The 15,273-nt window shown below is 37.5% G+C and overlaps 1 protein-coding gene across 1 annotated transcript; it reads left to right on the top strand.

Annotated features, from left to right (window-relative positions):
* Positions 1 to 4,105: 4,105 nt before the first annotated feature.
* LOC141607897 (uncharacterized) lies at positions 4,106 to 10,038 on the top strand. Its single transcript, XM_074427246.1, has 6 exons — positions 4,106 to 4,428; positions 4,566 to 4,896; positions 4,992 to 5,346; positions 5,435 to 5,624; positions 9,363 to 9,552; positions 9,706 to 10,038. Exons 1-6 carry the CDS (start codon positions 4,106 to 4,108, stop codon positions 10,036 to 10,038), a joined length of 1,722 nt encoding a protein of 573 aa, XP_074283347.1.
* The last annotated feature ends 5,235 nt before the right edge of the window (positions 10,039 to 15,273 follow it).

Here is a 15,273-nt window from a genome sequence, read left to right as displayed (position 1 = left end):
CTTTGATTTTTTTTACGACCTTAATTTTTTTTCTTTTTTTTACCCCGTGTTATTGTGCTGTTATTCTACTATTATTTTGCTGTTATTGTGATATTATTCTGGTGTCACTTTGATTTTTTTTTAGTACTTTGATTTTTTTTACTCTCTTTTTTACTTGTTTTTTTAATAGTATTGTTATTCTAGTGTTATTGTGATGTTACTCTATCTCACTTCTGTCACTTGAATCTCACTCTCTCACTTGAGGGAAATGTTGAATATAAGAGAGTCGGAGTGTATGGTGTGAGTAGTTTTAATGACGCTGCCACTATTTGTTTGGATGAGTATATAAAATCAGTGAGCTTCAGTTTTGGATCGGGTGATGTTCTAAATCACTGTCATATGAGGCTGGTAAGTGACTTTTTATCGTGGAGCATGTTCTTCCCATACTACAAGTTCAAAGCAAGTGGGATAAAAAAGGAATTCATTTGGGACCCTGACATTATTGCTAACATTGCTTATTGGACATCATATGTGTTAAGAATTGGCCTCTGTAAGGCTGGTAAGAGGGTTGAATGTATAATGAAAATTACGTCAACTGATTGCATTCATTTGCAATAAAATATTTATGGACGACTGTGTTGATGCCCGAGCGACTGACTAATCTTTAGGATGATAATATCGAAGACTTTTCTCAGTTTTATTTTATCCAACTAAATGGGCATATTAAATTATTCAAGACTATATATCTTAACCTTCCACCATCACTAATTAATCTTGGTTGCTTAATACCACATTTTTATACGATCAAATACATAATGGGAATCAAGTGTAGATATTTCACAAAGACTTGTAATTTCATAGATGAACTATGCACAACACTTTCAGCAACGCATTCGAGAATACAGTGTCTTTATTCATGAAGTCTCAACCAAGAGCAGATGGTTTGGGCCAGAACTTTGGTGTCATTCAAAGAAACAGCTTTCAGACCTTGAGCCACGGCGTCTATTGGAGTGTACATGCTACCCACTTCCCATTCACACAGCAGCTCGCGTTCCCCTAATTGCAGTAATCAGTAATCACACTCACGGCATGAATCCACACAAGTTCCCACGCGACATTATCCATGACGTTCAAGTCTTTGCACATTTGCCCCCACCTATTGTCTTTGTTCCTACAATCTCATGACTACACACCAACCAAGATATTGAGAAATACTCCGCAAGTAATAGTGAGACACAGAATTAGCAAAGAAGACCACCTAAATTGTTTTATTCTAAAACGGCTTACTTACCCAGGAACAACAGGGTCCTCGTCCATATTACACCAGCAACTCAGCTCAACATACTAACCCTGAATTCAGCTAGCAAATAAGTTTGATGCAACCCCGGACAGTTAATTACTAAAGTTACGCTAATGGAGATCACAAAATCTCTAATGCAAGTGGGAGAGGGTTTGTGAGACGTCACAAACTCAATAGGTGAAAGAACACCGCCTCTGAACCCGTGCTCCTCCCCTGCTCCAATCACGCATCACCTAGCACCAACAATCACAACTCAACAATTAGCAACAACCCAGCAGCAATTAGCAACTCTAATTGCTTACTAATCCCAGACATCCGAATTTGGTCGAAATCAATAATCAATAGTCGGTGCTAAGATACTTTGCCAAATTCGATCCATCTAAAACATAATAAAACGAATCCTAAGTAACTTTCCTCATCATCAACAACCACTGTATTGAATATCACAATAGCTTTAGACATTAAAACCGAAAGACAACAAAAAATTTAGCCAAGATTATATGAGGACGCAAAACGGAGCAGTTTAATTCATAAACTACGGAACTAAAATGCACAATTATATTTTTAACAAAATAAATAGCTATCTAAAATCATTGAAAATCAAGGAGAGCATACGTAATTGAAAAAACTGTGTGAGAATGTACCTGAGACAAATCGCAACAAGCCAAAGACAATGAGTTAAATCTGCGAAAAGTATTTAGTTTTAACGATATAAATAGCGCGCTCGAGATTGATGTGGCGATTGACGCTACTTAAAGGCGACGGCGAGCGGAGCTGGAGCTTTGATTTTGGTTGGCTGCCATGGTTGAAGTGGAGAGAGAAAGTTGAATTGGGGGAATGAGTTACTGCGAAAGTGTGTTTTAAGAGGACCGACTTATTTTATTTCGATATTCATCTTAGCCGTATATCTACCCTCATCCAATGGCTGAGATTTTTCAAACTCACAACTCACCATAAGAACCAAACTCACGAGATCCCGACATATATATACTATTATTTATTGATTGATTAATTGGTAATATACTCATATTTGTTGAGTAAGAAATAAATAAAGGGTTTGTCCGTTTTTCTACCGTGTACCCTCCAACTTTTTAATTTTCTACCGTGTACCCCTATTTTTTCCAGATTATATGTGGTACCCTTAAGCTTCATTAACTACTCTAAATCGTGACCTAATGTCACTTGAGTGTTAAGTTGATGACAATTCCGTCAACTTAAGTGTTGACCTGGCATCCCCTTTGCTGACTTGGATATTACACCTCAAAACCCCCATTATATTAAACAAACCCCTTTTTATTATTACAATTATTACGATCAAAACCCCTTAAACTCCCCCTGTTCTCCTCATCTACTCAAACAGTTCAATTCCACAAAACCCTAATAATATATTCTCTCTCTAAAACGGTAGAAATATTCATCAAAATCATTCACCATCGCTTTTCATCTCCAGGTATGTGATCATTCTGACTCATATATCAGTTGTTGTTTATATTTAGTTGGTGAGAATGTGATTAGAATGTAAAAGATGCATCTTTTCCCTAAGATTATGTATTATATATGTTTGTTTTTAATCGATTAGTAAAGCTGTAATCTTTTTTACTAGATTAAGCAGTATTTACTTAGCTTTATGTAGATTATTAGTATGAAAACCAGTTTGATCGTTTGTCTATTATATGCACTGACTACATGTTAAAGTAGCATGATTTTGTGTTAGTGATTTTTAATTGCAGAATGGAGAGGGTTGTACTAAAAATGCGTTTCAGAGGTAACTGTGTTGATGTCATAGTAGATGACACTGACAAATGTTTGTTAATCAATGTGGTTAATGATCTCCTTGATGAGGCTAAGAAGCATAATGTTCCTCTACCCAGACACCCATCATTAGGCTATAGCTATAAGATGAAAAATCATGTGTTAAAGGATGATAAGACACTCATGGAAATGTTTAGTAGGCTAGAAGGGAGGAAAGAGATTGATATTTGGATTGGGTGTGATATTACACCATCACATGTTCTCGCTTTGGCTAGGAATCTAAGGGAAAGTCAAGAAGGTGTTTCCAAGGATAAAGAAGTTGTACAGATTGTTGCTGATAGGCCTTTTAAGGAAAAATTACAGATTAAGAGACCTCAAAAGCACTTTACAGGTGCTCCTGTTTGGGTTGCTCGTGAAACAATCCCCACTGAAGATGTTTTTTCATTATTGTCTCCAGGGAGAAGTGTCACATTAACCCCAAATGAAAGTATTACTTCTCCAGAAAAAATTCCCTCTCAAAATCCAAATCTCTCTCAAACTGAAATTATAACTTCATCCTTGTCCCCAAGGAGAAGTCTGAGATTAAACCAAAACCTCTCAATTCCCTCTCAATCTACTCAAAATCCTCAAAAATTTCAAATACAGAATTCATGTCAAACCCAAGTTTCTCAGAACAGATTTAAAATGCCAAAAGCAACAGCTAAGAAGAGAGGAATTTATGTTCCTAAAAGCTCACCGTCAGTAGAAGTAAATGAAAGAAGAAGTACTAGGTTATCAACAAGGGGTAAGACATTTCATATGGAAGTTGTTGATCACTCTGACTCTGAAACTGATGATAGTTTTGAGCCATCTGATGATGACACAGTTGAGGATGATGCCCATATGACTGACTTAGAAGAGGAGGATCATACTATACTGGCTTCTCTTGATTATATTAATGATGGTTATAATCCATATGAAAACAGTGAATGGGTAACTGATGAGGATGAGTAGTCTACCAAACTTTTGGAGAATGGTGAAGTATATGACACCCAAGACTTTGGTGCAATAAGGATCAGACCTTGGATGTTGTTCATGGACAAAGAACACTTTAAGGATGTCCTAAAAGAATACTGTATACAAGAGGGGTTCTATGTTGTTGTGGTGAAGGCAGATAGCAAGAGATACACTGCAGAATGTGCAACTTTAAATTATGATTGGAGGATTCATGCTAGTATCCTTCCTGATGGTATTACTTGGGCAATCAAGAATATTAGAAGCCCAGGACACGGTTGTGCTGGTGTGAGAGATCATAATCCTATGGCAACTTCTGATTGGGTTGCAAAGAAATTGTTGCCTAATATTAGGGCAAATACTAGCATAACAGGGCAGTCAATTCAAGATTTACTTTTGGAAAGGTATGGCTTAAAATGAAGACATCTATTATATATAAGATGAAGGATTTGGCATTGAAAGAAATTAATGGTGGTCATGATGAGTCATACAAATTCTTGCCAGCTTATTGTGAAATGATAAAAAAAACTAATCCTGGAAGCTATGCTCATTGCACTTGGGTGTACATGGACACTCCAGAACGTTTGCCACAATTTAAAAGCATCTTTATATCATTCAATGCACAAATCCAGGGGGTAATAGCTGGTTGTAGAAGCCTAATTGGTGTTGATGGAACACATTTGAAGGGTAATCATGGTGGTGTGCTCTTAACTGCAGTGGCACTTGATGGAAACAACGAGATTTTTCCTTTGGCAGTTTCTGTTGTAGAATCTGAGAATAAGGATAGCTGGTCTAGTTTTTTCTTGCATTTAAAGAACACTCTCAAGGACAGTGGCGGAGACAATTGGACTGTCATTTCTGACAGACAGAAGGTATCTCATGTAAACTTATGTTTACATTTACATTTGATATATAAATCAAGTTCAGAATTTCATTTGATCCTAAGATATTTTCATTTGATTTATAGGGTGTTGAACCAGCTTTAAACAATGTTTGGCCCGAGGCATATAGAAGATTTTGTGCAAGGCATTTGTGCAAAAATTTCAAGGCTGATTACCCTGGAGTCCTAATGAATAAGCTCTTTTGGAGAGTAGTTAATGCAACTTCAGAATTTTCATTCAAGAAGGCCCTTGAATTGATTGTTCAACATGGAGGAAGAGGTGCTGCTAGGTGGCTTCTAGACTTAGGAGACAAGGAGCTATGGACTAAGCACATGTTTGATCCCACAATATGTGCTGAGGATAATACATCAAACTTTGTTGAGAGCTTCAACAGTATACTAGGAATACACAGAACCAATCCAGTGCTGAGTCTTCTTGAGGGTAAGTTTGTTAATTTTGGTGAATGTTAATTCATCTGTGTATACTAACCTAATTAATTCCTCTGTTAATTTTGATGAATGTTAATTAGGTATCCGTAGACTGGGCATGGTAAGACATGCCACAAGGCAGCACATAACTGAGTCATGGGATGACAATGGAGTATGTCCCAACATCTTAACTAGGCTTAAAAAGCTGACCAAAGACTCAAGAGGTTGTACAACCTTTTTTTCTGCCCCTGGTGAATATGAGGTTAAAGATGGAGAGACTTATCTACCTGTGTCTTTAAACAACAGAACATGTATTTGTGGTTTGTGGCAAATCAGTGGTATTCCTTGTAAACATGCCATTAGAGCTATAATTGTAATACTCCGTATTTTAATAATAAATTGTGAAGATAATTTATGTAATTTACTAATTAATTATAAGACATTTCTAATAGTAATTATAATAAGATGTTAATTACATAATAAATTAGTAATGCAAGTCGGGAATTGGGTTTAGCTAATATTTAGCATTGGGCCGTGTGCCATTGTTGTTTGGACCGAAATCTGTTAAGTTGGTACGAGTGTAATCGGGAATTAATAATAAATAATATGGGAATAATATTATATAAAGGTAATTATAATTATGATAATAATAATAAAATAGTAAATATTATATGAGGAAATTATAGTTGTGATAGGATTAATAGTATATAATAAATAATAATGATTTAATTATAATGACAATTCCTATACTAATTAGAATAAGGAAAGTTACATGGTTTCCTGATTGGTCTCGTATTCTCTAAATCTTACACTATAAATACCACCTCAAATCTGAGAAATAATTCACAAATTAAAAAGAACAAGCTTTAGGAGACGGAAGAGGAAGGAATTAACATAAACCAATTAATCAGCTCGAGGTAATTATCCGTCTTAAATCAATTTATATTCGTTTCATGTGAGCATCTTTAAGACAACCGTATGACTTGTATGGACCGCCATAGGACACGAGATTTGGACCTAGAGCGACCTTGCACCGCAAATTTTTCGACTTGACCATAGTTGACCGTCGTTGACCTTGTTACGGTGGCTTTTGGGGCGGTTGAAAGACTACGGACGAGAAGGGTTATACGGGTTGGTTGTGGGTATTTGGGATGGTTATTTGACCCACTAATTGGACACGCCTTGACCCGGGGTTTGGGTGGTTGATGTTGGCGGCAGGGGCGGTTGTCTTTGGTGGTGTTTGGGTGGTCGGGGATGGTGGTTTGTGCGGTGGTGACGGGAAACGGGGGGAGGCTGCATTGGGTGCAGGCGGCGGTTTTCGAGGGGGTTTTAGGGGTTGTAGGTGGTCTGGTTAGGGGGGGTTTCTGGGTGGCTTTTGTCGAGGGAGGATAGGGGAGTTGATTGGTGGTTGTAGGTGGCGGTGAAGGTGGTGTTAGGTGGTGGTTTTGGGACGGGTTTGATGGGGTGTCAGGTGGTGTTGCGGTTGGTGTCGTGTGATAGGGTGTGGGATTGTGGGTTGTTGGTGGTGGTGTAGCTGGTGGTTAAGGGTAAGTTTGATGCGTGGGACTGCAGGCTGCCGGTGTCGGGTTTGGGTGGTGTGAGTGGTGGCTTGTGGTGGCGTGGAAGGAGGAGTTTAGGGGGGGTGTTTGTGACGGGTTTTACGGGTGTAGTTGGGTGTTTCTAAACGGGTTTTGTTTTGGTTTGTTGGGTGACTCGGGTTAGTTTATAAGCGGGTCTTTAATATCGTAATAATTAAATAAATGGGTCGGGTTGAATAATTAATATAATAGGAAGAATAAATAAAGAAAAGGAATAAATAAATAAACAAATAAGGTTAGTAATTTGAAGTAATAAATAATTGAATTGAATTATAATATTTTGATTAGGTGACGGTTGTGAAGAATTATAATCGAATCGGATTGCTTTGTTTATTTGGATTGCGTAATTGGAGTGCTTGCTCGCCAGGTAGGATAACTACTCAACTTGTCTTGCTATTTATTTGATAAGAGGAATTGTGGAACTGTGTGGTTAATTGTCGTTGGATGAATTATCAGACGTGAATTATATGTCGTTGGTTTATAATGTGGTTATTGGTTTATACATATCGTAATTTTTGGATACCTCAGACTCGTTCTGGGATGATTACTACTATTATATTTGAGCATGGCATTTGTGTTGGATACCTCAACTTCGGTTGGGATGGTGGATACCTCAACTTCGGTTGGGATGGTGAATACTTCAACTTCGGTTGGAATGATGAATACCGGGCCGGGGATTGGCGGGATGAATGGGTGTTTCGGGTGATGAGCTCGTTGTATTTGTATTATTTATCATATCATTTTACTTTGACTTGTTGTTGGTTATTCCTACTCAACCATTGGTTGACGTGTTTGCTTCTGTGTCAAAATAAAATTGATGCCTGCTTTAATTGATGGCATCCTGTGGTGAACCATTTAATATTTAGGTTAAATGAGGAGCGATTTAAATAAGCGAGGTTTTGAGTTAGTGACTTGGGAGCATTGGGAAGAGAACTCGGCTTGGAACCTTAGAAGAAGTCTAGATCACATAGAACCATTTATATCACTTTATTTATTTCCGCTGCGAGATGTATTTATTTTTTTTATAATAAGTTTTAGTTGAATAAAATTGTAAAACATATGTAATCATTAAAGTTTTAATTTAAAGTACTTTGGTATTGTTGTACTTTGTTATTCACTACCTCGGGAAACCGAGATGGTAACAGTCCTATTTATTTGGGAATGTCTAGCTAAAGGCTCCTGAATAAATGGGGGTGTTACAAAGTGGTATCAGAGCAAAACGATCCTCAGGCCTAACCAATGAATAATAATGAATTTAGGATGTGTCTAAATAAAATGAACCCCGGGTAGAAACTGTTAGGAGCCCCTCTTAGTGCGGTTAAGAAGCGCGCCTTAATTCGTACCATGGCCCTCTCAGCTTTGAACCGGGAACCTTGAGGGACATTTCAGAGTGGGGTAATTTAAAATGAAGATAGTATATTTCCTTTAGGAATTTGTCTGTCTTGTTTATATGACTGTTTTCGTTAATGATTGCGGATGATTTCTTTTAAGTATTGTTATGAGCATGTTGATATGGGGAAGGTATGTTGGCATGTATGTGGGAGGTGTGAGTATGATTAATATGGGAAGTGTTGAAAGAATTGCATGAAATTGTGAAGAATGCGATTTTGGTTGATTTCTCGAAATTTTACCCTTGATTGTTTTGGCTGCCATTTACTACCTGTTTAAAATTATCGTATGCAAATTTTATGAGTAATATATTTATGAGTTAGCTTTCATATGCCACTGGTCTCATGTTCAAATAATAAACGGTTTAGGAGAAATAAATATTTTAGTGGACAGTAGTCGAAATATTCCTGTACAATGATGTTTTCGCGCCATGTTTTTGTAAAATTTGCCATTTAAAAACTACTTAATTATTTGTTATAATTCCAACGCCACTGTTTAGTAGACTCATGTATGTTTCTAAATTGGTAAGCCACGTTTTAAGGAAATATTTTGACAATTTATGGTGATTTTTACAAGTTGACCTAAGTTTCTGACAAGTTGCTGTAAAATTTCTGTTTCGACCAAGTAACTTGTAAAATGCATTATAAATTAGTCCTTTGGAGTTTTGACCTGATTCTTTTCTCATGGTTCATATGCTTTCTATATTTTGATGTTATCAACTATGTGGAGTAGGATAATATGTCTAGTGATATGCGGAACGTGTTGCCCTAAGCCAATTATGCCTCTATGTTTAAGTTAAATGATGTTGATAGAGATTTGAATGAATGATAGAAACTAAAATGAACAAATAATAAATCAATGATGAAGGAAGGGTGGGTAGTACCTCAATAGACTAGGTGACCGTCATACCAAACCAATAGTTAACATATTTATAGCATCTCCATGCATACCAAGCAAGCATCTAGTACCCATATGCATTCCATATAGCACAACACTAGCATATGAATTTCGTAACCTAACTTGATTCCCTTATATTTCTTAGGATGGATCCTTATTTGCACCCAGAGAACATATTCATGTACCCAAACTCAGATTTGAACGAGCATTGCAAAGCCTTGGAATCTCAAATGGATGTTTATGGAGCTTTAGTGGATTCGAAGTACCTAAATGACCCTCATCTTAGAGCCTACACTTTGGTTAACACTTTACCTTTCTCTGGACCTTTAGGGAAAGTAAGAGAAGATTACATGACTGAGTATGATAACTACAGGATGCATGAGAATTATAGTCATTATTATGGACCTATCTATCCTTCACATATCACCTATGATGTCGTATTAGCTTGATTAAGATACCTAGTATATGTATGTTGGTGATAACCATAGTATCAACCGTGGACCGAACAATTTGATCGTGCCATTGGGAGTAGTGATGAAGAGGGGGAGTCCTGTATGTTCCTTGGGGAAAAGGAGAGTGACACTTGTGAGGTGATAGAGATTAGCGATGATGATGAGGAGGAGGAGGAGGAAGAGGTAGATATTATGTGGACTGGACCTTATGATGATGATAATGATAGACTTCAACCTCGACAGCAGAGAGCCTCAGACTATGAGATGAAAGATGATGTGATTTTTGTTAAACAAAAGTATACACCTGATCCTAAGCCTAGGAAGCACAAATGGGCTCGTCTTGGGAATAGACTTAGAAGGGTCATTTGAATTAAGAAAAGTAACTAAACACTTATGCTTAGTCATTTGTTGTGATAGTGTAATATTTATTTGGCAATGTATTCGCCAGGAGTTTAAATAAAGTTAGTTTAAGTTGTGGTTTTGCTACTCGAAGTAAATCAAATATTTTGTTTTCTATTGATTAACTATTAATTAGTGTTGGAAATAAAAGTTGTTTTATATTACAATGTGTGTTTCATGTTTTATATTATAATAATGATTTGGTTGTTCCATTTGTTTGATATTTCGAACTTCGAGGACGAAGTTAAATTTTAGGGGGAAGGAATGTAATACTACGAATGTTTTGAGTTGTTGTTGTGATACATTGTGATGCAATTGGTATGGATGATAATCGTAAAAGGATGATGGTATTAAATGATAATGTTGGATGATGGGAGTTGTGGGCGAACTTCGGGACGAAGTTCATTTTAAGGGGGGAAGACTGTAATACTCCGTATTTTAATAATAAATTGTGAAGATAATTTATGTAATTTACTAATTAATTATAAGACATTTCTAATAGTAATTATAATAAGATGTTAATTACATAATAAATTAGTAATGCAAGTCGGGAATTGGGTTTAGCTAATATTTAGCATTGGGCCGTGTGCCATTGTTGTTTGGACCGAAATCTGTTAAGTTGGTACGAGTGTAATCGGGAATTAATAATAAATAATATGGGAATAATATTATATAAAGGTAATTATAATTATGATAATAATAATAAAATAGTAAATATTATATGAGGAAATTATAGTTGTGATAGGATTAATAGTATATAATAAATAATAATGATTTAATTATAATGACAATTCCTATACTAATTAGAATAAGGAAAGTTACATGGTTTCCTGATTGGTCTCGTATTCTCTAAATCTTACACTATAAATACCACCTCAAATCTGAGAAATAATTCACAAATTAAAAAGAACAAGCTTTAGGAGACGGAAGAGGAAGGAATTAACATAAACCAATTAATCAGCTCGAGGTAATTATCCGTCTTAAATCAATTTATATTCGTTTCATGTGAGCATCTTTAAGACAACCGTATGACTTGTATGGACCGCCATAGGACACGAGATTTGGACCTAGAGCGACCTTGCACTGCAAATTTTCTGACTTGACCATAGTTGACCGTCGTTGACCTTGTTACGGTGGCTTTTGGGGGCGGTTGAAAGACTGGACGAGAAGGGTTATACGGGTTGGTTGTGGGTATTTGGGATGGTTATTTGACCCACTAATTGGACACGCCTTGACCCGGGGTTTGGGTGGTTGATGTTGGCGGCGGGGCGGTTGTCTTTGGTGGTGTTTGGGTGGTCGGGATGGTGGTTTGTGCGGTGGTGACGGAAACGGGGGAGGAGTCATTGCAGGCGGGCGGTTTTCGAGGGGTTTTAGGGGTTGTAGGTGGTCTGGTTAGGGGGTTTGGGTGGCTTTTGTCGAGGGAGGATAGGGAGTTGATTGGTGGTTGTAGGTGGCGGTGAAGGTGGTGTTAGGTGGTGGTTTTGGGACGGGTTTGATGGGGTGTCGGGTGGTGTTGCGGTTGGTGTCGTGTGATAGGGTGTGGGATTGTGGGTTGTTGGTGGTGGTGTAGCTGGTGGTTAAGGGTAAGTTTGATGCGTGGGGACTGCAGTGCCTAGGTGTCGGGTTTGGGTGGTGTGAGTGGTGGCTTGTGGTGGCGTGGAAGGAGGAGTTTAGGGGGGGTGTTTGTGACGGGTTTTACGGGTGTAGTTGGGTGTTTCTAAACGGGTTTTGTTTTGGTTTGTTGGGTGACTCGGGTTAGTTTATAAGCGGGTCTTTAATATCGTAATAATTAAATAAATGGGTCGGGTTGAATAATTAATATAATAGGAAGAATAAATAAAGAAAAGGAATAAATAAATAAACAAATAAGGTTAGTAATTTGAAGTAATAAATAATTGAATTGAATTATAATATTTTGATTAGGTGACGGTTGTGAAGAATTATAATCGAATCGGATTGCTTTGTTTATTTGGATTGCGTAATTGGAGTGCTTGCTCGCCAGGTAGGATAACTACTCAACTTGTCTTGCTATTTATTTGATAAGAGGAATTGTGGAACTGTGTGGTTAATTGTCGTTGGATGAATTATCGGGCGTGAATTATATGTCGTTGGTTTATAATGTGGTTATTGGTTTATACATATCGTAATTTTTGGATACCTCGGACTCGCTCGGGATGATTACTACTATTATATTTGAGCATGGCATTTGTGTTGGATACCTCAACTTCGGTTGGGATGGTGGATACCTCAACTTCGGTTGGGATGGTGAATACTTCAACTTCGGTTGGAATGATGAATACCCGGGCCAGGGATTGGCGGGATGAACGGGTGTTTCGGGTGATGAGCTCGATTGTATTTGTATTATTTATCATATCATTTTACTTTGACTTGTTGTTGGTTATTCCTACTCAACCATTGGTTGACGTGTTTGCTTGCGTGTCAAAAATAAAATTGATGCCTGCTTTAATTGATGGCATCCTGTGGTGAACCATTTAATATTTCCGGTTAAATGGGGAGCAGATTTAAATAGCAGGTTTTGAGTTAGCTGACTTGGGAGCATTGGGAAGAGAACTCGGCTTGGAACCTTAGAAGAAGTCTAGATCACATAGAACCATTTATATCACTTTATTTATTTCCGCTGCGAGATGTATTTATTTTTTTTATAATAAGTTTTAGTTGAATAAAATTGTAAAACATATGTAATCATTAAAGTTTTAATTTAAAGTACTTTGGTATTGTTGTACTTTGTTATTCACTACCTCGGGAAACCGAGATGGTAACAGTCCTATTTATTTGGGAATGTCTAGCTAAAGGCTCCTGAATAAATGGGGGTGTTACAATAATAGATGCTAACAAGGAACCATCTGACTTTGTTAGTGAATGGTTTTCAGTCAAAAGGTATAGAGAAGCATATGGCTTAAACATTAGCCCTTTGCCTGATGCACAACAATGACAAGAGTTTGATGTCCCTACTCTTGAGCCCCCTACACTAAGGAGATCTATTGGAAGACCATCAAGGAATAGGAAAAAGGAGCAAGGGGAGAAAAGGAAGGGCAAAAGATCCATTACAGTCAAATGCAAGAAGTGCAACTACTTTGGGCACAACTCAAAAACTTGCAAGGGGGGCTATACAGCTAAGGAGAGGGATGAAATGCAAGTAAAGATTCGCAAAAGCAGATCTAAGAAGGGACTGACAGAGGATTCCTACATCTCACCCTATCAATCACTAAGAGCTCTAGAAGGTGATATAGTAACAAGTTCACAAGCATCTCAAATTGCCAATACTTCAAACCAAGAAGTACAACAAATGGGAAAGAAGAGGAAGACGACCTAAGTGGGAGCATAAAAAGGGTGAACTGCAGCTGTTTTGAATGACAAGCCACTGTTTTGAACAATCACAAATGGGACTGACGTACTCCTTTTTGCACAAAGTTGGTTTTAGGCAAACAATTTAATGACATAAGCTGTAGTTTATTTTGGTTTTAGGAACACCCTTTGTTGAATGTAATTTGGTTTTAGTCAAACACCATAACAGAACCTGATGTACTCTTTTTTGCACAAATTTAATGGCTAATGGTGTTCTTAACAATACAATCCCATTTTATTTCTCCAAATTTTCTTCATCTTACATCTTAACAAGATCAACTACCACAATTACAAGTAACATAAGAGCATACAATTTCATATAAAACTTAGTGCACCTAGCTAATTCATAAAAATCGTTCTTCATATTCCTAATTTCATCACCAACTCCTTCAAAGCTTGAAGAACAATCATCTTCATTCATATTTCTCGTCTTGAAAACATCAGTTATGATGATATGCTCTTTTGAAAGCCACATAACAAAGTCATTACATTCAAGACATTTGAAATACGCCTTCCTTAGATTACTCATCGATCCAGAAATCTTCACAACTGCATTCCATCCGCATCGTTTGCAAGTTTGATTCTTAAATTCAAGCCCTTAAATTGGGTTATTTCTCCCGGAGTAAGAAGATGACATTACAACAAGAGGGAGGAATAAAATAGGAAAATAAAGAGAGAGATGAAGAGGGATAAAGACACTAGAAAGAGGAATGAAGTAGGAGTCAGAGAAATAAATAGAAGAAAAGGGGGAAATTTTTGGAGGGAAAATGTGATAAAAAATGGAGGGAATTTGGTGGAGGGTGAACTTTCCAACTCAACATCCATAATGCTTGTCATATGCCACGTCAAACTTAAGTTGACGGAATTGTCATCAACTTAACAGCCAAGTGACATTAGGTCACGGTTTAGAGTAGTTAATGAAGCTTAAGGGTACCACATATAATCTGGAAAAAATAGGGGTACACGGTAGAAAATTAAAAAGTTGGAGGGTACACGCCTAAAAATAAAATAAATAAGGGTTATTTGATGGCAATAATCCCAACTAAGGGTACTCTTCTCAAAATAGTCTTAATTTCATTTAATCTGGAAATAAACCGAACTATTAACTTCTTATTCTTAGAATAAACTCTATGACCCACTACCGGTTAAACAAGTCATTTTTTTACTAATCTTTTTTTACTATCATCTGCCTGAGTCCCTCCTCAACCTTCATTCATAACCATTCATCAGAAGCTCCATACTCACCACGCTCGCCATTACTACATCAATTGGCACACGATGCATCATCTTCCTCACTCTCCCCCAAGCCGGAATCAGTGCATACTGAGACCAATAGCGACACCGACTTGCTCAACCTGCAAATCCGGGTCCACCAAATCAATGGGACGCCCACCACCGCTTGACTCAGCTGTAATTAGTGACCACCAAGCACCTACATCTCGACCTCGGCTCACGTCAACAACCGCATCAGCTCCGTCGCAATGCAGACTCGACGCACTCTCATAGCTGGTGGCCACTGATTGAATAATCAATTGTCAATATGCATGACCTAGACTATGAAATCAACAAGGCCAAGATTGCACTTCTTCTGGCCATTATCTTGTGATTGATGCTAGAAAACCCAATATATTGGCCATAATCAATTGTCAAAATATCGTTCAATTGTTCGCCTTGTCAAGGCCCCATTCCTTTTTTTTATTAATTCTTTTTCTCTCTCTATGGTTTCTCAGGTGGTGTATGTGTGGGTGGATGGTGACTGGAGACGGAGTGTGTGCCCGGAGGACTCTGGATCCGGTGAGAAATTCGAAAATGATCAGATAGGTAAATGTGGTGGTGTGG

The sequence above is a fragment of the Silene latifolia genome, chromosome 10, assembly GCF_048544455.1.
Source record: "Silene latifolia isolate original U9 population chromosome 10, ASM4854445v1, whole genome shotgun sequence".
NCBI classification, from domain to species: domain Eukaryota; kingdom Viridiplantae; phylum Streptophyta; class Magnoliopsida; order Caryophyllales; family Caryophyllaceae; genus Silene; species Silene latifolia.
This window is presented reverse-complemented; position numbering and strand designations above follow the sequence as displayed.